This window comes from Apus apus, chromosome 2 (assembly GCF_020740795.1).
Source record: "Apus apus isolate bApuApu2 chromosome 2, bApuApu2.pri.cur, whole genome shotgun sequence".
Taxonomy (NCBI): domain Eukaryota; kingdom Metazoa; phylum Chordata; class Aves; order Apodiformes; family Apodidae; genus Apus; species Apus apus.
In genome coordinates, this window is record NC_067283.1 from 70399592 (window position 1) to 70423911 (window position 24320).

Genomic DNA, 24320 nt, shown 5'->3' on the forward strand with positions numbered 1-24320 from the left:
GCCTCACGCCCGCGGCCAAGCGCTGCTCCTCGGCCTGGCGCCCGGGCACCGCACGCCGGAGGCGGGAGGCGGGAGGCTGCGGGCCCGCAGAGGCAGGCAGGCAGCACCTGCCCGCCCCGGCACCGCGTGTGGCAGCCCCACCCTCCCCGGGGGCACCGGCAGCGGGCAGGTCCCGCCGGGCAGCCGCAGCGGGGCTCCCAGCAGACGATCCCGATCCCGACCCGGCGCTTACTCATCCCCTCGGGAGCGGGGCGAGGCCGGGCGGCCGGCGGGGCGCCGGCGGGGGGGGCAGGTCGGCGGCGCGGGGGCCGCTGGGAGCTGTAGTTCGGCTTGGCGGGCGGCGGCGGGGCGGCGGGGCGGCGCGGACTACGGGCCCCAGGGTGCCCGGCGGCCGGGGCTGTCCCCGCACGTCGGGGCGGCGGCGGGAGGCAGTGCCTGGCGGCGCGGCCCCGCGGCTCGGCGCTCCCGGGGGCGGCCGAGCGGAAACCCGCCCCCGGCAGCCCGGAGAGAGCCCCGGCCAGGGCGGGGGGAGATGCGCCTCACCCTTCCCGAGAGCAGCAAGCCGCGGCCGTCCTTTCGTTAACAAGTAGCTCGCCCCCGGCCCCCCTTCCCTCCCCGGCAAGCCCTGTCCCATGCACGCTGCCCCGGCGGCGCGCTAGCCGGCAGCCGACGGCTCCTCCCGCCGTGCGGGGCGGGGGGGCTTGAGCCATGGGGAATGGGATGAACAAGGTAACGCCGCTCGTCGTGGTTGCTGCGCGGGAGTGCATGTGCGGGGGCCGTGGCCCCTGCCCCGCCTTGGCGCGGCCGCTGGGCGCCCGCGTTGAAAACACAAAGGCCAGGGCAGGAGAGGCTGCTCCCCGCCGACTGCGGGGGTCCCCTGGAGCGGGGGGGGGGGGGGGGGGGAAGGCGGGGAGGCTGTGGCTGCGCCGCTCCCTCCCGGGGCGCGCCTCCCGCCCAGCCGCAGCGGGGGAGGGGGGGGGGGGGGAGCCCGGTTTCGGTGATGCTCGCCCGGGCTTCCCCTCCCCGCGGTACGCGAGCCCAGGTCCCCAGCGAGCCGTGCCCCCCCCCCCCCCCCGGCGCTGCGCTTCAGGCCGCCGCGGGGGCCGGGCCCGCTCGCTTTCCGCCCGCCTTCCCCGCCGGGGGTGCCCTGGGGCGCGGGGCAGAGGCGGCAGCTCCCGGGCTTTGCGGCAGGACCTGCGGCGTGGTGCTGCCAGCCCGCAGAAGCCTGCGAGCGCGGGGCCGTGTCGTGTGGCTTCTCCGTCCCCTGCCGCCCTCCCGCCAACAGGCTTGAGGGCCCGCGGGGGCTCTGCCCGCCCCGCCCTGGGGTGCGGGTCTCGGGGGGCCTGGTGCTGGTGGGACGGGAGAGCGTGGTCCCCGCGGAGACGGCAGCAAGGACGGCAGGTGGATCTGGTTTGCCGAGGGTGTTGGCCCTTTGGCAGCGGGGTCTGGCTGCAAGTGCCGGTTCCCCTGGCGTGTCGGGGTGGTTACCCCGAAGGACAGCTGTGATTTTTTTTCTCAGAATCTCCTCCTCTGTTTTAAACCTAGGTCTGAAAGTGCGGTGGTAACTGGCCTTTTATATGCAGCTTACTGTGAGGAGCAGAAGTTGAGTCATCTCTCTGTAACATCCTGCTTTGAAGTACTTTGGGCGTGAGCTTTAGTGTGAGCGTGGCCTCCAATAAAGCGGAGAAGAGCTAGAGGTAGCTGCTGACAAGGTGTACCTCCTTGCCCCCTTGCAAGTCAGATTGGTGAACATCCAGAGTGCATGGCATGCAACCTGAGAGGTGAAGCTTTTTTATCCTCTGGATAGAGACATTGAAATAGGAACTTCAGGCAGGGGAAGGACCTGGCTAGTCCGAATGAGTTGACAGGTAGGAGGGAGAACCTCCCTTGGTTCTTCCCTCCTTTTTGGCTTCCCAAGTCTGGCAATAATGTTGTGACAGGTAGCCACTCCTTGGAAGTACCTTCTAGGCTTCGCCAGTTAGGAAGAAACACAGAAATCTGAATTCTTTCAGATTTCTAGTATGTTTGTAGTTCTTTCCTGGGAATGTTTGAAATCATCACATTTAGAGTGACATTATAAGGGGTGCTGAAGTTGCAGTCTAAGGGGGGGGGGGGGATGAGAATTGTCAACCCTTTGAAGCTCAGCACTCTTTGCATTGCATCTTGCAGACATTGTGTGGGTAGGAATTGGCGATCTGTGACTCTAGGCAAGGTGGTCATTTTAATTCAGTTAAGTGTTGCCCTGACACATATCAACCACAGCTTTTGAAATAAGCGTAACACTACTCTGATTTTTCTCCTCCTTTCTTATGCCTGTATCCGAGAGGATGAAATGTTGAGCAGTTTGGGAGGAGCAGGCTCCTTTAAGGAGGCTACAATCATGTTGGGTACTGGCCATCAGGGTTTATTTTTGTAGGGGTCCCCGCATGTAGGTCTAGTACTTGCCACCTTCAGAATGTGCTGCTGGATCATCTGTTCCTTTTGATCTTCTGAGTCAGTGAACGTTGGAGGGGCAAGGACAGGCGTGGAGTCATCAAGGGTGATGTAGGGGAGGGGTATTTGTTTGACTCAGTGCAGTCTATCAATACTAATTGTCTTAGTTCCAACTGAAGTGGTTTTTTTTGTGGTAGAGCTGTATGCGAGTGGCAGGAGAAAAGCAGTTTATCCAATGGTGGATTATTTTATTTAGGGAATCTCTTTGTACTGATGCCAGGGGGAGAGGATTAGTGGTGACCTGGAATGGGTATGGTAAGGAAAAGTTCCAGAGTTTCCTACAGCTGCTGTGGCTGCTCTTGGATGCTGAGCCTTTCTCAGTGGCATGGTCCTTCTGTCACATGATATTGATGTATTTCATAGCAAATAGCAATTGCACCTGACTTCATGTGGCCATTAGTGCTGATCAAGGCCTGGAGGTCTGGCATTCTTTTTAGGTGGGGCTTATCTTTTGTTGCTAGTTTTTTCTGTAAAGCTATCTCTGCTTAGTTTTTTCCTGAAGCCCACCCAAGCCTCCTGACTTTTTCCCAAAATAAACTGAAAGCACTGGTTCATAAATACACTTCTTATTCTGCTCAGAAAATGAGAGTTGGCTAGTGAGTGTGCATTGGCTTAGGTACTATTAATTTTCAGTGCTTTACTTTGTTTTTTTAAAATCTTTTAAGTACAGGATGAGTAATGGGGTCTGACTTTGGAAATTGTCTGGGCGGCATGATTGTCTTCATGCTTAATGTTTAACTTTGACTTGTATTCAAAGTTCAAGTTGAAGTCTGTGGTTGAAAATTACAATGTTTTCCAGGAGCTGAAGTCTAACAGCTGAGATGGTGACAAGAGACTGTAGTACTTAGGTTTGATTATCTGTGAACAAGATATGCTTAGTGGAGAGTTTTTCCTGGGTTTTAGTTCTTGTTACAGTTAACAGCCTGTTACTCATGCAGGCTCTTCTGAAGCTGCTGAGTTGAGTGTTATCTCTACAGAAAGGGCAGATAAGCCCTGTTGGTTGTAGGAGTTGATTCATAAGAAATGTAAATCAGTGTGGATAGTTACAGCTAATGCAACCAGTTCTGGGGAAGCTGCACAGATTCACCATCAGCAGCAAATCCCACTGCCTGACCCATGGCACTCTGTTATACTGCTGGACAAGGTGGGCTCGTCTGCTCCTGCAGCACTTGGCAGTCTTGTCAAAAAGCCCAATAAACAACCCTGGAGTGCCCATTGGTACTAGCACATCTAGAAGCTGTGTTTGGCAAGGAGTTAGATGCTTTATTATAAGTGTGTGCCTATATAGGAAGCAGTCCTTTAAGACATTTTCCAGAGAGGATTATGAGAACATAAGCAGCTAGAGCAATGATCTTCCATTGCAGGGCTCTGCCTTTGTGCAAGGTGGAGAACGTAAGCTGCTCTCATGCAAGGTAGCAGCAAAGGCAGGCATTGGTTCCCTGTTGCTTGGTTGTGCATTCTTCTACATCTGTTTTTTAGTCCATGGTAATTTTCTCAATGTTTCAGATGATATAAAGAGGCTACTGTTTTTATTCATAAAGCAGTGGTTGAAAAGTTCACAAAAACAACCACCTTATTTTTCTTCTCTTCTGACTCCCACCCCTTCTCTCTCACACGCCCTTAGCAGCCATCGGCCTTCATTTTGCACGGGCTGGAGTTGCAGTTACTGAAGGCAGTGTGAGATGACACAGCTGAAAGTTCCCAGCCGTAGTCTAGTGCCGAAGTATTAGTCAGCACGGCATGAAGATTCACTTCTTTCCAGGTAGCTTTCACCCATAGTAATGTTTCTTGCTTCTAGAATGACTAGGACAACAGGGGTAACATCTGTCCTTGGTTGCATGGTGTCCTAATTTCCTATCTAGCATACAACATTGCTTCACGATGCACAAATGCAAGCTTCTGGATTTTTCCTCCTTTGCCAGCAGCAATCTTAAGAAGCCTCATTTTTGCAGCCCCCCAGTGCTTCTTGGTATCTTTTAATTTATAATGACTGTGACTGAAATTTAAAGCTTTTATCCTCGCTTGAGAGCACATACTTGATGCAGAAATAATATCCTGTAGTCTAAAATGCTGTAGTCTACAGTAGTGGTGGTGTGATTTGAGCTGCAGACAGCTATGTAAAAATATCAGAAAAGGTTTTTCATTTTTAATTTATTATTTTTTTTAAGGTGAGGGACCTCAGTGGGATGATCTGATTGGTGAATTGTGTTCATAACTTGGCGTTTTTGCTTTAGAGTGTATTTTCTTTATTTCAGAATTCGACCCTTAGCGATGGCCATTAGGTGCTCTGCTCTCTGGAGTAGCTACCATCTAATTCTTAGCCTGGAATGGTGGCCTTTGAGCTGTACTTCTAGCAGAGTCATCAAGTGTGCTTAAAATAATGAATCAGTCCAGGAAACCAAGAGTCTTGAGCATCTGGAAGGGGACAGCAGAATGTTGTTAGGGTTCTTTTCTCTATTTGATACCTTGGCATTGGAAACTATCCTGCTGATGTTGGCTGTCTTTGTAGGCATGTCAGATTTGTACAAAGGGAAGGAAAGGGGAGAAAACCATCAGAGCTTATGTGTGTAAAACTTAAAGGTCCCTCTTTTGTACCAGACTAAAGAACCATTTTATTGTCTAGCTGGTGTTGTCAAGCAGCCCTTAACTTATAAGCAGTTCAGGGTACAGCAAGGGTCCCAGGGAAGTGGTCTTTCAGTATTGGTGGTGCCGTGGTTACAGCTGGTGTGACCAGGCAGGGAGATGGAGATCACCTGGCAGAGCTGACAGGGAGAAACTTTTGCACAAACCAAAGCTGCAGGCAGTATGAGAAGTGCTGTAGCCTTTCTGTTGATTGGTTTGTTGTCTTTGTTTTGCAAGGCTAGATAGATAAATAAGAGTGAACATGATGTTTTCATAGGACGAAAGCCCCCAAATTAAGGCAGATCAGAAGGTATTTTGCAGGCCCTTCTGTCGGCCTGTCACCCTCTGCCTGGTAAGCTGGGTCGCCTTTCAGCAGGAAGGCTGCAGTGAAACGGAGACTGGGGCGATAATCCCTGGTGAAAAGTCCTTCAGGGCTTTTGGAACTTGGCGACTGCCGACCAGGCAAAGTGGGTGGAGTTTTCCCTTTAAATAGCTGTGCCCGGGAGACACTTGCTGCTGTTTTGGTGACACTTGGGTGTTGCTAAGGCTGTAGGAAGTCTGTGCTGACATATCTGTATTGGTGGTATGCTCTGCATGTACTGAAGAAAAATGGATTGTAAGGTTTCACCACTGCAGTTCTTGTCTCTTCAAAGGATGTGGGCATGGGTCAGAGACTTCAGGTGGCAGAGAACTTAATTTTTGGGCCAGAAAATGTGTGTTCAGTGTGTCTGGGTTTTTTTTTCATTTCCTTACTGCTGTTCCTAAGTTGGGAGGGTTATGAGAGGGTGGGAGGGGTAGCAAGGCAGTGTCAGCCACCTCTGGGTGCGTGCGTGCACGTGTCCTCAGACTGCACAGGCTGGTCCTCAGGCTGACCTTGAAACTCCCCAGTTAAAGAAAGTCCTGTAACTGAGACCTGTGCAGGCTTCTGGGAGTGTTGGGGTGAGTGGGTAGATCTGGGAGAGAAATAAGTAACTAGAGGACTTTCATAAACTCTCTTTTTGTGTGAATACACCACTTCTTGTTTGCAGTGATTTCCTTTAGCGAAAAGCCCAACAGTGCTGCAGCTCTGACTTGCATAGTTTTGCACTTCAAAAGACTTGAAGGATGTCTCTGTGCAGTGTTTTGTCCAGCTTGCTGAACAACTTTAGGCAAATCACCTTTACTGTATGAAGTTTCATCATTAGTTAAATGAGGGTAACTCTTATCCTGCTGTGGGGGCAGGGGGAGGGGTACATTGTGAGGCCCACTTAATCTTTGTGAACCACTTTAGCTATCCTTGGTGAGCCTCCATTATGTGAGAGTCTACATGATTAACACCCCCTGGCTGTCAACAAATGCTCTCAAGCCTGGCATACCTAGAGCTATGTAGTTTGAGAAGGTTGCAAAGAAGCACAAAATGTTGTCAGTGCTTTTTAGATTGCATTTGACAATAGTCTGCTGAAGTAGTATGTTCCATCCTGTATGCAAATTGAACTTTGTCAAATTGTCTTACCACAAGATATCTATATTTGATACTATATTTCTTTCTCACAGATTCTGCCGGGCTTGTTCATTGGCAACTTTAAAGGTAAGATTAGTTTTATTATTATTTCTAGGATTACTTATCAGGGGTCTTAAGGTATTGTTCAGCAGGCCTACAGAATTTTCTGACATCTCTGCAGCTTCTCTAACCCTACATTGCTTTCATTTCACCTGGTAGAACTTAAAGAAGAACTTGTTTGCTCTGCCATCCATGTGGTGTGCTGCAAGTACTTCTAAGAAGAGAAAAAATGAATGACATCTCCTCGGAGCATGCTTCAGCTGGAATTTCTAAACATTGGCATTAAACGATTCCTGTGCTTGGCAGTGAAGCCTTTAAGCCAGGCAGATTCTTTTCAAGGCTTATTTCAAGCCCTCCTTATAAGTAAAGGCTTAGTATGCCTGCTGCTCATTGCTTTCATTATTTTGGTTATTTATAACAACTGCTAAAGAGTTCTGTTATCACTGCTTGCGAGACTGATGGGTCTGCAGATTGCTGTCTGACCACTGACAGTTGTGTTGTCTGTGTCAGATGCAAGATTCTCTGGATTTTTTTCCTTTTTACATGAGGTTTATTTTGTGTACAAAAAGATGGAACCATATTTAGAAATCACAGGAAACTTTATGTAGGCATCCAAATAAATGACCTGTTCTCAAAGAAATCCATTAACAGCAGTTCCTGCTGACTGTTCCTACTCAGAAATAAACCAGTTGTGCCTGTACAGTCATTTTGATACACGTAGACTGTATTTCCTACATGTGCTTGGGTACAACAGCAAAGCAGGATTTCTAGGGGCTCCTGTGATATCCTGTCCTTCCTGGACTGTCTGATACCACAGCTGGTCTGTTGAGACTGGAGAACATCTGCATTGGATTTAGATGGAGCTGCACCTCCTCTCTGTCTCGTGCCCAGCCTTCCTTCATCCCCCACCCCCATCCTAAAACCTGTGTTTTTTGCCCAATTTACCTGCCTCTTCACCTGCTGACCCATGTTGCCAGTCCAGTGCTCTCTGCCCCTTGGGGAGTGGAGCTGATCACCTAGAGAGGCAACCCTTAGGTGCACGGGAAAGTAAAAGCTGCCTTTTGCCACATTGGGGTGCAAACACAAGTACAACGGTTAGTGTGTGATAGGGAGTTAATCATGCCATGATAAGGGAAGTGAGAGGATGGAGGTAAGAAGCAGGTAAGGAAAAGAGAATAAACAAAGAATGCAGGGGAAAGGGAATATAAGGAGCAAAGGATAGTTTTAAAAACACTTTGGACAAAGCAGTGCATGGGCCAGTGACAAAACTAACTGACTTGGTCACAGCCGTGTTGCTTCCTCTTTTTGTTTTCTTTTTCTTTTTTTTCCCGTTTCCTGTCAAGTAATTTAGGAGAGAGGCAGGATGGGAGGATGTTCAATAGTGGAGTCCTTTAGGTTTTAAGCTGTCTGGAAGGGTGGGCAGGATGGACCCAAGGGACGAGGCTCTAAATTGGTCCCTCTCTTAGTTGCTGTCCTGCTGGTGAGCCCTTGACAGTCTGCCCAGGGGAGTGAAACTCAGCCGGAGCATCTGTTTCTTGGTGCAGTTCTGTTTTCAGCTGATGAACAGTTTGACCAGCTGAAGGGAGTTGGCCGAGGTTGTGGAGTGAGTCAGCATCTCTGTGAATGCCAGGGCCTGCGACCCTCTCTGGTGCTGCTCTGGCCACTCAGCTGTGCACCTTGCTCGTGGCCTTTAAATAGCCTTTCAGGTCACTTCTACACAGAGCATAGAGGCGTGCACACTAAGGTGGCGTGAGTGGGCAGTGTTTCTGGGAGTCTGAAAAACAGCAGAGGCTGATGTGCTCCAGCTGCCTTCATAAATAGAGTAGGGACGGGTTGACTTTAATCTGTGTTTGGAGTCTGTTTTTCAAACTGATTAAAAACATAAATAAGACTTTTGTTTATTGCTATGACCTTTGCTCACATTGCATTTAATAATTATTTTCTGCCATCATGAGTGTCTGTTGTTATAATCTCAAATTATTTACCATACCTGGAGAGGAAGAGAGATTTGTGGTACTAATACAAAAGCAAACTTCTATAATTGTGTTTTTTTCTGCATGCCCTGTCCCTCAAACATCCTCTCTGCCTCGCTGCTTGAGAGCAATTGCAATGAGCTTTCTGTGCAGTGAAGTCATCCCACTGAGAACAGGCTGTTGGTTAATCACCAGTGTATTTTTCTGGAGAAGTTGAATTACCATGTTCTTGGGGCATGTTCTGATTTATGGCACTTTTTCAAAAAGTGACTAATGAATTTTGAGACTGCCATAGAGGGGATTGTTTACTGCAAAATATGCAGCAGTGTATACAGTTGGCATTGCTTAGAGTATCCTGATTTGGGCAGCTGAAATGTCTGGATACTTTTAAAGACATGGGTTTATAAAATTATTTGCTGTAATACACTTTTGAGCAGTCTCCCCTTTCTTCAGCTGGAGACTGATAGCTTGAATTGAATAAACTTGCATGTGGTCAGTAAGAGGAGTAACTCTGGAGCCCTGGCATTGTGCATCTCACCTGGACACAGGGCTGAGGCATCGTGGCACGCTCTGGGTCTCTGTGCAGGTAGCAGAGAGGAGGGAGCTAATCCAGGTGAGTCGGGTATCCCTGAGTTTCTCTGATCTGCCCTCTGGAGGATAATCTTCCCTCCTCCCTCCAGTGACTCTTCAGAGAGCCTGGGCAGGCAGGGTTGCATAGCTAGGTTAAGTACAGAGATTCCTGTCTCCCTACTGCATGGAACCTCTGGGGACACTGTCAGACTGGGGCGAGGTACAGTTGTTCCAGGTGGGTGCTTTCCTGCTGAGTGAAAGCAGGATATTAAAGATGTTAAACACTGTGATCCCGGAGGGCTGGTTGTCCGGAGATGACCTTCAGCAATTGTTCCAATTGGGGAATTATCCAATATTCACCGATGTTTCTACTTCACGTATAGGGTTTCTTACTGTCTTTAGGCCTAATCAACTTAAAAACAATCCGTGACATTGCAAGCACAAACTTCTGTGCATTTGACTGGGAGATAAACTAAGGCCGAAGAAAAACTTGTGAAGTTAATCTGTGGCAGAAGCAGGAGTTGAGCTTGCTCCTGGTTTGTCTGCTGCTGCTGCTGCATGAACCATTAGGTACATAGAATGAGAGGGGCTTCTCTAACCACCTTAGGGTAGAAAGTTATATGTAGTCCTGAGTATAGAAAGCACTGAAGTACATGCTGAAATTCCCTTAAGTCCAAAGGACGTGAGAATGTCTTGGGAAAACTTCCTGAAAAAGCATAGATCTCAGCATGTGCTTAAGGGCTTGTTATCTTACAAGATCTATAAGCATGGTTCTGCTTATTAATAGCACATTGAAATTGTGGTGTATTCCTGAGTGTATTTGAGATAGCACAGCTAGAGGGCAGAAAAATTCAAGATGAACCACAGATGTCCATACGAAATACCAAGATTGAGTTTAGTCTGAAAGCCCAGAAGGCAAAATTAGAGCTCTTGAGCTTCTTCAGTGGAAGCTAATGAGGAGTTATTTCTTTGCAAATGGGAGGGTGGGGGGCTAAGAGAGAAAAATTAAGGAAGAAAAAGAGGAAGTTAACTCTTCTTCCCACCTCTAGTTTGGGGGAAATTTTGGTTTGTTCCTTTTGTACCTTACAAATGAATTTTAATCCTTTCAAAAGACAATTTATTGTGGGATTGCAGGCCCGTGTGTCTTCTGCACTGGAAACCTGATGTCCCCTGAAAGACACCTGTGCTTACAATGAAAATAAGTGCTTTTTTCCTTGAGACTGGTATGACAGGGCTTTTTAGCCTTTTTCTCTGCACAAATAGAAAAAAAAAAAATACCATTTCTTTTGATAGGAGGTTTGAAATGGGTGCTTGTTTGGTTCCAAAATGAAAGGTGTAGCAGTAGCAAGCACCAGAGACTCAAGGAGTGTTTCTACCTTGAATATTGAAGAGCTTTTGTCCTTCCTTCCTAGTTAACAAATTTGGAAGATTCATGTTTTTCCAATGGAATATCTGGGGCTTTTTGATTTGAAGGGGAAAGCCACACTATGAGGTTTAATTCCCCCCAGAGAGTCCAGTGTTGCTGTGGGTGAGCTAGAGAGTCTTGGGAAAGTTTCTGCCCTTCCTGTTACTAAGCGTATAAAAAGGCAGCGCCCACCAAGTGTTTCTGCTGTGTTTCTAGATTAAATTAATTCCTGTTATCAGGGGCCCTAATTGTTTTGGGGAAAAGTTCCTTTTTCTAAGGCTTTATTTCAGGTGCTGAAAACAGGAGAACGTGAAGACACCGTTCCCTTTTTCAGGTTAATCTTTTTGAAGGAAGATGTTTTACAGGTGCTTTCATTAGCCAGAGGACTGGACCCTTTTCCCTACCTTTCCCACTCCCTGAGAAGGTTATTTCAAGAGGCTGGGACAAAATATGTATTAAAACAGCGTGTGGAGACAGAAAATGGGGAATTTTTGTTTGTGTGCTTTGTTTTTCCCTGTGTGTGTTTTTCTCTAAGTGTGAATCACTGGACGCTGAAACAAAGCTCTCCTGATGAGAAACCATTCTTAGTGATAGTTTTTAGTGCTCTGAACCACTAGAGAGGAGCTTCTCCTTTTGGTGTCTATCTGTGGTTTTCTCCAAAGTAGAAAATAGTGTAGACGAAATGTTTCTTTATTAAAAAAAATAAAATCTGGTGATGGTGAAACTGTAGGCTCTATACATCTGCAGTTTGAAGCTTAATACTGTTGTACCTACTGGGCTGATTTGCTTTCTCTAAGGCAACAAATAACCTAACATTTTATACTGAAAGCTTGATACTCGCTAGCTTACTGTGTTATAGGAGCATGTCTGTCTAACAGACTAACAACAAAGTCACAAATGTCAGCTTTGGAGGAGAAGCAAGGGAGGATGTATTTAGTCTGGGATAGCTGGCCAATGGGAGGGAAGGTGGCAAAATGAAAATAAACTCACCTCACTTACTTTGTGGAGACATTAAATCTTCTAAATTCACAGTTGACTTGCAGTTAAATTTTGCATATCAGGCCTGTATCACTGTAATGCTTTTTTTCCTCCCCTTCCTGACAGGATGCTTTTGTATTTTGTTGTTAGCAGTAGAGGTGGAAAGACTCTACAGCTGTTTCTTCCCATCCAACTTGACAGAGGGAGGAATCTTTTATTTCTTACCTTTCATCTTTACGGAAGTACTAAAATACTGAAGAGAGAATGGTTGTATGTACATTTAGAGACTCCATCAACCTAGTAGTGGAGTCCTTCAGCCACTGATGTGTCTTAATCAGAGTGGCTGGAGCAGTATTGTCTCCCTTTTGCCATATGGGCGTGGAAGCACCAAATGCTAGGTGATTTGCTCCCCAGCCACACAGTAAGGCTTCCCAGAGATGCAGGGAAATAAATCCTGTGTATCCACCACACTGCAACGCCCCCAGTCCCATTTTGATGACTTTGCTATTAATGCTTTTGTAAGTAAGTGTTTGCAGCTCTCTGCATATGAATTAAGCTCGGAGTCACAGAATGACACTGAGGGAAAATAAGCTAAATATGGGGGTGAGAGAGAGAGAGGAAGATTCCCCCAGTGTGATTTATGCCCAGTTGTGTGAGGAGTTTCCCGAAGGCTTACTCAGAAGTCCACATTAACTGAGAAGAGTTTCACTATATGAAACAGAATATTAGGTAACCTACTGTGAAGAATAATGCTACATTTGAGGGACCCTTTAGGGATTCACAAGATGGACACTTTCATTTTTAAGTTTGGAAATGGGGTGTTTCACACTGTGGTATCAAAAAGTGAGCCTGCATGTGGTTGTACAGCACTGTGCTACAGTAAAGAAGTTAGAATTGCTGTGATAATGGTGATTCTTTTGGCCTTTAATGGTCCTTTACGTAACCCCTTAATTTATTTTTGTAGTTTATGGTATGAAACAGTGAGTGACAGGATATAATTTGTACTGCTGTTTGAATAGTTTTGTCTGTAGCATTTTGTAGAGACTTAAGGCAGGTGCCAGGGGAATTTCCCCTTTGAAAACTGTTAAAAGTTTAGATCCAGATAATACAGTCATTGGCTGGGAAGCTTTTTCCCCTTTTATGATTTGAATGGTTGTTTCCTAAATATATTGAGAACCTACTGGTTATCCTGGGATGTAGGTCAGGGATAGCCATTTCCAGATTCTTTCCAGGAATATCTCAAATCCCACTGTCTTTCTGTATAGCTTTGATTTGTTGAAATTCCTTTAGCCTAAGCCTTTGGTTAACTGAAGAACTAAAATCTTTTCAGTCCTTTTGGGTTTTACTGTGTCCATTAGCCTTTCAGACTGGTTCAAAGCAGTCAACATTTAATTTGGATCGTATCTCCTTAGAAAGCTGTTAGTCTTCTGTGGCAAGCTGTTTCTTACCATGTGGGTTATACTGATAATTAGAGATCGGGGTCTCATTTTACTCGGTATGCATTGACTCCATGAGTTCCAGGCAACAGGCTCTGTAATCCACCCTTAGCCTTTGGAGAACAGAACACAGTGATTTTTAGGCTAGCTTCTGGGCTTCCAAGCTCTTTCCTGCCTAGGTGTTCTCTGAGGAATCATGACTGTCCTATAAGCAGTTAAAAAAATCTCAAGGTCATGTGGATTAGAAGACCTCTCCCAGCAAACATTTGCATTTCTTTTTTGAAATGCTCACTCGGATATTTTTAGGAAATACTTATTTTTTTTATGAAGCTAGACCTTAATTCTGTTTCAGACAGAGTTAGTGTTCATTCTCTCCTGAAGGATTAGACATCTCTGTTGATTGTGCAGGCTTGAGCAGTAGCAAGTGAAATCAATGCAGTATTGAGACTGCTCTCCATTTTATTAGCCTTGGAGAAGCTTTTGTAATTGGATTAGGGTTACATTTTATTTCCTGTTATTATGCTCATGTGATCTTGTCTGTGGGTCAGTATAATTAAAAAGTCCAGTTTGCCTTTGTGATGTAGAAGAGGCATTGAAACGCTATAGTCAAGTGGAATAAGCTGAAGCAAGAGATGCTAATTGAACTCTTGCACGTATATAAAGAATGTACAGGTGATGCCATTGTTATTTTTGTACCTAGAGAGAGCCGGTTTGAAAAATCTGTGGTCAGTGCTCTTTTTTTGTGTGCAGCGAGGCTGATGTGAACAGATTGTATGGGCAGATTTGGAAGGCAGGTGTTCACATCACAAAACCACTGCTGTAATTGCTGTGGTGTGCTGTGCCATTCTCAAATAAAAAGGTCAAAAATAAATGGACACAATCTAACTTTTACCTGTATTAGTGGTTCTTTGAGGTAATTTTCTGTCATGCTAATGGTTTAGTGTGGGGAAAGTTTTTCGCTGATGACAGATAAGCTATTTTACCTTCCTTCTCAGACAAACAAACCTTTGCTTTCACACCATCTAGATCGAATTTTCAGTCGCTCGAGTTTGCTTTTCTGTTTTGAATGTTCGAAACCCCTTGGTTACAGGTCTAGGAACCACCTTTTCGTAACTGCAGTTCCTTGCTAAAGCATTTTGCTTTTTCAAACATTTGTTATCTTGATCATCTCAATCTCTCTTCAGACTTAAAATTATGGAAGGTTTTGTCTAAATGCACAGTCCACAGGAAGTAAGCATCTAGCTGTCACTTAGGCTTGCCCATTAATACCTCAGTTCAATTTATATGGTTGGCCTCATTTCTCAGACCTGGATGTCACAAGGTCTGTCTCCCAAGTGACAACACATCTCCTGCAGGGGATTTGTGGGTAGAGAGGAGGTAAGCTATTTCTTGTACAGCTCTGACTGCTTGGTCAGATGGCCATCACCTGCACACAGGCATACACAGACTTACATTTCAAATGCAAAATACATGAAACTTCTGACTTGAGAACACATTCCTGAGTCACTTAAGCTTGTTCTTTATATAGTATATAATTTGTTTTGGAGTTAGAAATGTGTCTTCCCGTTACCCACTCTGATTGTGGTGTTCTAGAACAGCTGCATTTGGGGTTTTACTTTATGAAGCTCTAAAAATAAATGTACTAATGATAAGTGATTTTCAGCATGCACAATGGAGAGGGGAGAGGGTTATTTCAAGAGATTAAAGAAGTTAACTTACTTTTTTTCCCCTTTATCACAGATGCCCGAGATGTGGAGCAATTGAGTAAGAATAACATTACACACATTCTTTCAATCCATGACAGTGCCCGCCCAATGCTTGAGGTAAGAGGTGTGGGGGACTCCATGGTAAATCCTTACTTTGCAGTCGACTGTTGTAGTCATCTTGGGGTTAATTTCTTGTTTTGTACAGTTGACATTTTGAAACTGCTTTCTTGTGGCAATGTTTGACAGCTGTAGTTTTGGGATGCAGTCATGGATTTTGTTGTTACTGCTGCTATAACAACAAGAAAGCTAACTAACAAAAGAAGAGACTATTGCAGTGTCAGACAATATAACACAATAATGGAATTGTGTTATTACTTTAATAGTAAAGGTAAGTTTCCTTCTGTGTGGAATTCAAGCATCACATTAACAACAGCATTTCTTCTCCCACTTCCCCACTACCAACCCTCTGCACTTAGGCCCCTGTTCTGAGTATTTATAGGATAGCTGTGTAAGAGGTTTGCAGTCCTTTTCTGTGGGAAATAGCCTTGTTTAGGCTTGGGGTGTGGGAGTAACTAGTGCTCCCTCCTGTAATATATCTAATACAGCAGAGCATCCATAAGTCTCCAACACTTCAACATGAAGTATTTTTCCCCATTTTACTGAAGAGCTGAAATGACTGGACTTGCTGTGTCACCTTCAGCAGTGAAAGAGCAGGCTGTGTGTCTCCTGTGTTGAACTGTTGTGCTTTTTTCTTTAAGCCAGCTTACCTTGCAAGGAGTTGAGTTTCACTGGGCTTTGCTATACTTTAAAATCCTACTATTTGGTTTATGTTGGGAACTGTTGCCCTGTTGAATTTCTTTGTTCCTTCCCTGCATTCCCCTTTCCATGAAATACGGCAAAACAGTGGGTAAGGCAGTTGCTGCTGTTACCCCTCAGATGCTGCTGGGAATCTCTGCTTTTCATTATTTTCCTGTAAAAAGTCTCTAGTGAATTCAGTCCTTAAACTGAATTTCCACCTCTCCCAGGCACATCAATAGGTAAGCTGAAAAAAGGTGTCCCTGGTATGTCATGTTTAAAACTAAAATGAAGTTAATGGTGAATTCAGGGCGGACCTTGAACTTAGAAGTGTGCTGAAACAGAGCTTTAGCTGTTGACTTTATTATACTGTCCGCTTGACTTCTGTTGTGCCTGGTGCTTGTTAAGTCTGAAATGTGCTGAATATAAAGAGTGCTCTTAGTTGAGCAGAAACAGTTGTACTGAATAAGGTAGATGTAATGTGTCCTCCAGGGTGCTGTTCTCTAAAATGAGTAAAAGCTGGATTCATTTTATTGTCATGATTAGAAAAGGAGGAAGACTAATTATGGCACAGATTGGCTGCAGCATCAGACCAGTGTTTCTTGTGGTGGTGGTAGTTTTGGCAGCCCACGTGCCACCCCCTCACTTGTGGTGATGCATCTGTTTGTGAGGCTGGGAGCTCTTGTGGGTTAAATAAAGCCAAGTCACCATTTCTTCCTCTAGCTACCCCCACAAAAGACATGAAGGATTATAATTACCTGGATCTGGTTTTAGTCTGGTTCACAGTAGTGTCCCAAAAGTTACAGTGGTATGGGAGCAAGTAGTGGCTGATTGAAGATGGATGCTATTTTCTCAGCATGCAATATACTTTTATATGCTGGTGGTCTGAAAAACAATTGTTAAAACTTCTCCCCAGTTCTTAAAGTAGTGGAAGGATTGTAAATTCCATTTGTTTGGGAGCTGAGCTGATTATTAATTACTTTATCATTCATGGTCTTACTGTGGTGCTTGTTTGCAACTAAATGCTTCTCAAGAGCCTAGAAAACATCTGTTAGGCTGTGTTACCATATTTGTTATTTACGTCTTTGTCAGGTTATAGGTGGGTTTGTTTACAGCTTGTATATCTACATTGTTCTCAGAGCTTGTTTTCAAGTCTACTGAAATCTGATGTGTCTCTCTCTTCCCCTTTCCCCTCAGACTTCACCTGTGGAAAGATGGCTTACATTTGTGTTCAGAAATTAATCTGATATTAGTACCTTTAAGCATGGAATGCAGTGATATAAGAAACTTTGTTTCCTGTGACTCCCTGTTTTGTGTGTATTCCCTGTTTTGTATGTCTCTCAATATTTTATCTCAAGTAGTTCCTAGTCAGCCTACAGCAAATGCTACAAATACTTACACAAAGCTTTCTGTGCATGCTGTGGAACATAAGTGTTTCTAGACATGGAGAACTGGTGTTCTCCATGGTGTTGTGGTAACATGTTAGCCGTTTTTGGCTCTCTGTGGAACAAACATGGATGCATAAGTTAGCTCTCAGAGAGGTGACAGATGACCCACATCTTGCTTGTCAGATTTTGAAGTTTCAGTAATAACTGTCCTGATGCAATAATGCTTCTGATACAGCACCTAAAGCTGCTAATAGTGGGTAGAGAATGAAAATGACTCATCTAGCTTCATTGTCCTTAAGAATGCAGTACTCATTAAAGCAAATACCAAAGTATGTGGTGAACACCAGCTTGTAACAAATAGTAAAATTATTTTCCACTTAGTAACATACAGCATTTCACCTCACTGTGATGTTACAGACTGTTTGTACTTGATTGCTTAACATACAGTATTTCTTTAGAAGTGTGCTTTCCTCTGCTTTTTATACCGCAGTAGTTGGAAATATGCTGCTTTAGTCCCTCTTAAGTTGTTAAGGTATTAGAAAATGATTGAAGAGTTTACTTGAAGGTATTATATCGGTTTAGGTTACATAGTGTGTGCTTGCTGAGAAATAATAAAAAAAAATAATATCTTCTTACTGAAATTTGGTTTCAGACATTATTTCAATGATTGTTTACAAACCATCATGGATGTCTGATTCACGGGTGGCTCATAATCAATATTTTGCCTTTAGGAAGTTGTGTACTTGCAACCTGGAATAACAGGGAAAAAATAAGTTGTATTCTAAGGCTTTTTATACCTTTAAGCATTGGCAGCCGGCATTAAGTAAAAGACAGAATTGTTCTGTAAAGCTTCAAGTGATTTAGATTGGAAGGAACTTGCCAAATTTGGCTTGAGCTGTCTTGCAATATTACCCCTTAGCTCTTTTTAATAAACTATTTCAAGGAAATTTGTCCTTTAATAAAACCTATCCTGAAATTAATTTATATTGGGAGACTATCCAAAAAGCTGTTGTTCCAATGAAGTACATCATTGTCATAAAGGATCTTAACCACTCAGATAAGCATTTTGTAGTTTAAAGATGCAGGTTTGTAATCCTATCACAAAAAAAAACTTATAGGCAACTGGTCCAAGGAAAAGGACTGTATGTTGTATGGGGCAAAGTTTTTATTTCAGATGCACAGAAGTCACCCCCTGAGTAAGTGTGATGCCCAGCAGCATCATTGTGTTTCTACAGAGGCAATAGCCTTGGTGAATCAAGTTGGCTTTTCCAGAGCACTCTGGATGGCTGCCCATGGAACACTCACAAATGTTTTATAAATCCACACAAAAGCTGTATACAGAGGAGAATAATTAGGTTTCTTGCCACCTGCTTTCTAATCTATTTCTCAGGTAGTTCAGGTTTTAAAATCTCTGTGCAGAATTTGAGACACTGAAAGGCGGATGGGGAAACATATCTAAGAGTGTGCTTTAAATAATACTGTATTTGGCAGTGACCTGTTGGATCTGTCCAACAGGTTGTCATCTATCTGTTCTTCTGTAAAGAATTTGACACAGTTCACCACAACATTCTTCTCTAAATTGATACAGAGATACAGACTTTATAGGACTGTTCAATGGATGAGGAATTGGTTGGATGGTCACAACCAGAGGGTAGTGGTCAGTGTCTATATGGAGATCAGTGACAAGTGGGGTCCTTCAGGGATCCATATTGGGATCTTCATCATAATATTGATCGCCATCAATGATATAGACAGTGGAATCAAGTGCAAAGTCAGCAAGTTTGCAGATGACACCAAGCTGAGTGGTGCAATTGACACACCTGAGGGACAGATGCTGTTCAGAGGGACCTGGACAGACTTGACAAGTGGGCCTGTGTGAACCTCAGGAGGTCCAAAAAATCCAAGTCCAAGGCCCTGCACCTGGGTCAGGGCAGTCACTGGTATCAAAACAGGCTGAGGGATGAAGGGATTGAGAACAGTCCTGTGGAGAAGGACTGGGGTCACTGGTGGATAAAAAGCTGGACATGAGCTGGTAGTGTGCAGCTGCAGCCCAGAAAGCCAACCATATCCTGGGCTGCATCAAAAGAAGTGTGTCCAGCAGGTCAAGGGAGGTGATTCTCCCCCTCTACTCTACTCTCATGAGGCCTCACCTGGAGTTCTGTGTCTGGTTCTGGGGGCCCCAACACAAGAAGGACATGGCACTGTTGCAGCAAGTCCAGAGGACGGCCATGAAGATGATCAGAGGGCTGGAGCACCTCTGCTGTGAAGACAGGCTGAGAGAGTTGGAGTTGTTCAGCCTGGAGAAGAGAAGCTCCAAAGGGACCTTATAGTGGCCTTCCAGTACCTGAAAGGGCTACAGGACAGCTAGGGCGTGGCTTCTCACCGAAGAAGGTAGTGATAGGACAACGGGTAATGGTTTTAAACTGAAAGAGGGTAGATTTAGGTTAGATATAGGGAAGACATTTTTTATGGTGAAGGTGATGAAACGCTGGAACAGATTGCCCAGAGAGGTGATATAGGTCCCATCCTTGGAAACATTCAAGGTCAGGTTGGATGGGGCTTTGAGCAACCTGAACTAGTTGAAGATGTCCCTCCTCAGTGTAGGACAGTTGGACAAGATGACCTGATCTCTTGGTAGTGGAGTCCTTTGGCATTAATTTATCTGTAGCATTATCATTGTCAGACTGACCACTGCTGCATCACAGGAACCTCTGTATACTGCACTCATCTTGGAGACCATAATGATCACAGTAATCATAGAATTGTTTTAGTTGGAAAAGACCTTTAAGATCATTGAGTCCAGTCATTAACCCAGCACTGCATATCTTCAATCAACAAGAGTTTACCTGGGCATTCCTGTACTGTCCTCTGCCACAAAAGCTTTCCATTCTTTACTCTGTTTATGACAGACTGCATGAAGAGTAGGCTGTTGAATGTGTACTGTTTCTATATGCATGTCAGTTTTCTTTCTTTGTATTCTGTTGCTGTAAAATATTTGTTTTGCTTTTATTTTTAGTGTGTTGTTTTTTCAGATGAGGAAAGAGTACATCAGTGTATGTGGTACTTTCAATTAAAGTCATTTGGATGACACGTGAGTAAATGAAATCCCAACAAAACATGCACAGTTTTTTAGGTTGAAGGATATCGTCATCTCTCCTTGCTCAGTACTAGAGCTGTTTTAGGCATCTCCCATTTCTTGTGAATAGCTGGTCTGTGTCCGTGTGATACTCAGATATCAGATGGTTCAGTTTCAATTCCTAGTATTTGTGGGATTTCTTCTCAAAACAAAGATAATGATTTTAAAGCACTGTGTGGAGTATTTTGAATGTTGCAATAATGATTCCTCATTGCTGAGAAAATAGTCTGTGATGCCTATGAAACATTTGCTCTTCTTTTTCTTTTCTTAAAATATTACCTTTATAGGTTATGGATTTTCTCTTTCATTCTGCATAGTTAACCAGAACAGCTGCAGAAGACAGTCATTCTTTTTTTCTTTGCATTTTAGTGCCATTAATAATACAATGTCAATTTGGTACATGCTATCTCCAGAGCAGTTGTATACCTCCCCTTTTCCTGAATTGATGACTACCTAAATAACTGTTGATACGGTAAGTGTGTGGATGGGGAGGTAGAGAAGAGCTAATTGCTGACTAACCTAAGCATCTTGTCCAGTCTGTTAACTTGTGCAGCCAGCACAACTGTATCTTTGAATAAAAAACTTCATAGGCCAGCCCATCTTATGAAGAATTTTAGATAAATCTTTTTATTTATTTATTTATTTTTCCCTTGCAAGTGCTTAACATTTAATCAGAGTAGAAATATGGTTTCAATTACTCAGTATCTAAGAAGCTGAACTGAAAGGGAAGACTGCAGTTTAAAAAAGTCTGTGCTTATCTTTTGGAGCAATCTTTTATGTTCTCTGAGTAAACAGTCAAATGCATTAATAGAATAGAGGTAACACAAAGATGCTGTAACTGGAGCAGAACCAGTAAGTGTGAGGATTAGAAGTTACAGAAAAATAAGGATGCTACAGAGAGGCTGTATAGCTTCTCTGCACCAGTTTTATCTAGTGAATGGTGTGATATTATCTGTTTTATAAGGTGTTAAGGGTGAGAAAATGGCAGCTGGGGAAATCATAAGAGGAACTGCTGGATCAAGTTTATGAATTAAAAAAAGGTGTATGGCTGCCTGGTAAATTGAGAGCTTTGAAAGTGAAGAGCTAAATGACTGAATGCCCTATCAAAACTGAGAAATGTTTCTAAGATCAAATGGTTATATCCTGCAGACCTAGTATAGATAGTACATTCATATCAGCTTGCATTAAGATCTGAATCTTGTTTCATTTTTTTTTTTAAGTCTGGCTGAGTATTGTAAATCTTAAACCAGTTTTAGCTGGGCACAAGTCTTGTATGTTTACAGATCTTTAGACCATACATGTGCAGCTTTTTTACAAAAGCAGAGTTAGTTCCTATAGAGGAACTGGACTGGCAGTTCTAGCACAATGCAAGTAATCTGCTTAGCATAGTTTGTGGTTAGTATTTTTGCAGCTATTTTGTTTTTTGTTATAGAAACCTATCTTACCTGCTGTTAACAGCTAGGTTCACTATAAGTTTACTATAGGGAAGCTTTTACTGAAGCTTTGAAGGGAAACAGCCTCATTTTCTTCAATTTTTCTGATTCTTCCCTTTTATCACCAGTTTGTGGGAACTTTTTTCTTTATTTCATGGTTCTGGACCGACTTAATTTTTTGTTTATAACAGGGATTACTCTGTGCTAAGACAGAAATAAAAATTCCATTTGTGCCTTCAAGTTCCTCAGCTGGTAACTCTGGAAGTGCTGAACGCTGGTTTGGTGCTTGCTTTGGTTCTGTAATCTGAAGGAGCAGCTTCATGCAGACACCACTCAAGAAAGCATTTGTCTGGACTCAAAAGCCTATCACTGCTCAACATGAAATAACTGAATAGGGAAATACTGGGAAACCAGTCAGCCCTACTTTTTTTTAGAGGAAAGCATATGCTAATTCTGGACATACGCAGCTCAGCAATTGAGAACCACACAAGTCTATTAAAACCACACAATGATGTTGGATAGCATACAGAAGTTCTGAGCTGTAGGAGACCATTCATATATGAACATTGCAGCTTGATGACATTTTGAGAGAAGTCCATTCTGGATGTTGCTGGGCAGCATTTTCCCTGCAGAAGCTCTGATTTCTTTGGAATCCAGCCCAAAGACTTATGGAAGCTATTAAAGAGGAAGATGGCAAGATAGCCTTCAGAATCAGAGTTGCTAATACAGCAAAAGATGATTGCTGTTGTATAAAGATCAGCTCTGCAAATTAGTCAATTTAGTCAAGTCAGACTGTTGCATTTCCATCTATAGCACTACTGTCTTATATCATCAGTGTTGGAAGCTGTCAATATTCAGCCTTTGTGCTGTGGTCAAGAGGAAGTGTACAAGTGCTTCTCCTAATAAAAAAAAACCTTAACTTTCTTCTATGATGTTTCACTGCCTTTTCATGATAAGGGTTTCCCCTCATGAGATGTTTCAGAAGACCATGCTGAGCAAAATAGCTATCCTTTAAAAATCTTTCAGGTGTAGCGGCACCAGAAGATTCTCTAGTTTGAAGTAATGCCTTGTCTGGAATTGGCTCTGCTGGTGAAGTTGGAACCTCTGACTAATTTTTCAAAAATTACATTGGTAGCCCACTAAGACATCTCCAAAAGACTTACACAAAGCAGCTTTTAAAGTTTGTTGGGCTGGGCCTTCATCACAAGGAGCCCTTGGCAGAGACTGCTTTGGTGATGCACTAGGTCCACTGTTGGAATTGCTCAGCAAGCACTAGCTGTGTCAGGGGAAGGATGTTCCTGTAGTGGCAGATGGCAGAGAGGAGAGGACTGTCTGAAGCTTTCAATGGTGAGCTGTTTGCACAAGAGGTGTTTAGACCAGTAAATGCCTGGTGTTCCTCATTGCTTGGATACAGTGTGGAGGAGATGATGTGGAGAGGGTATTAATCCGCACTTGTAATGTGAGCATATTCCAGAGGTGTAGCGGTCATGATCCATTATTCCCTGAAAGAGAAAGGCAGGAGGGATATATTGTTTTGTTGTAGTACTCAAGATTGAGGGTTCAGGGACAAAGTGTGATAGGCAGTGTTCTAATGCTAGATACGCCCTGATGTGCCTGGGGGCTTGAATGCATCATCTAGTCAAGGCAGGCTAACAAGATCCTTCCTCTCAGCTGAAGTATGTAGTCCTGTAAATACTCTTGGTGTGTCCTCAAGGAGGTAAACCACAACTTTGTATAAACCATTAGTGTTTTTTCCTACAGTGCATTCCTTCAGATGAGCGAGATTAGAACTGCATTTCAGGGTTAGAACTGGAAATAGCATGTGCAGCTCTCTGTGCAAGTACAGTAAAATCCTTAACTCTTCAGCATTTCCCTCTTGCCATTTTAGAAAGGGTGCCAGAGGGGAGGGATTTAACAGGACACTTTATATTTTTGATTGGCACATTCCAGCCTTAATGATGTGGACTTTACAAAAGTCTCTGCTGAGACTACTTCCTAACAAGAACATGAATTGTAAAAACCACTGTATTATTCAAGAACACAAACCAAATGTATAAATTCTATTGCAGGAGCATCCCACTTGGTGGTTCATATTCTTCATGTAATTTCAATTTCATTTATAATATTTTTCACAACCAAACCTGAATGTGTTGTTCACTAAAGTCAATTAGTGTTTTTTTTTTTGCTGAAACACAAATGTATTTTCTATGAGTCATTAATAAAAGCGGCACCAATGATGATTGCTACAGAAAGTAACTGAAAGGACAAACAAACGGTTGAACGGTTTTCAGTTCAGCAGGTTCAGTTTGGTGTATTACTGGACAAAACCCTTGATAAACTCTTGTTGGTTTGGCTTGAGGAAGCTTTGTGCTGGCTGTTTCCCACTTTAGCTTTTTTGTTGAAATGCCCCTAAACAAAAATAAGTTGTCCTGCCCTCATCTGTTGGTCTGACGACTCAAACTAACCCAGGGTTTTTGACTAACCTGAAAGAACCTGCCAGGTGCTGGAGGTTTTCTATTTGCATCTGGGTTCACAAATTTAAGTTCAGGGTTTTAGGTTCTAAAAAACTTTCTTGGAAGTCGTTGATGGTATCTTTACATAAATTTAAATAGAGAGGTTTAATGCTGAAAATACAACCCTGCTCTTTTTAGACTTTTTTTTTTTTTAATTTTGTTTTTACAACCCCTTCCCCCTACTCCCTGCCTTTGGAGAATAGAGTTTTTGTAATTTGATGTCTTTTGCCCCGTCTCCTCGCCTTTTAACATCTGAAGTTCTAGATTCAGGTTTCCAGTGCTAACTAGACCCACAGAAATGCACATACAGCAGTGGTGGGGACAATATTCTG

General features: G+C 43.7%; 1 protein-coding gene across 1 annotated transcript in view; it reads left to right on the forward strand.

Moving 5' to 3' along the window:
* Window positions 1–430: 430 nt before the first annotated feature.
* Window positions 431–24320, forward strand: part of DUSP22 (dual specificity phosphatase 22) — a 42840-nt gene continuing 18950 nt past the window's right edge. The window contains exons 1-3 of the mRNA XM_051610582.1: window positions 431–729; window positions 6649–6682; window positions 14758–14840. Of these exons, the coding sequence (XP_051466542.1) occupies window positions 709–729; window positions 6649–6682; window positions 14758–14840 (138 nt within the window). The 5' untranslated portion in view covers window positions 431–708. The remainder of the gene's footprint in view (window positions 730–6648; window positions 6683–14757; window positions 14841–24320) is intronic.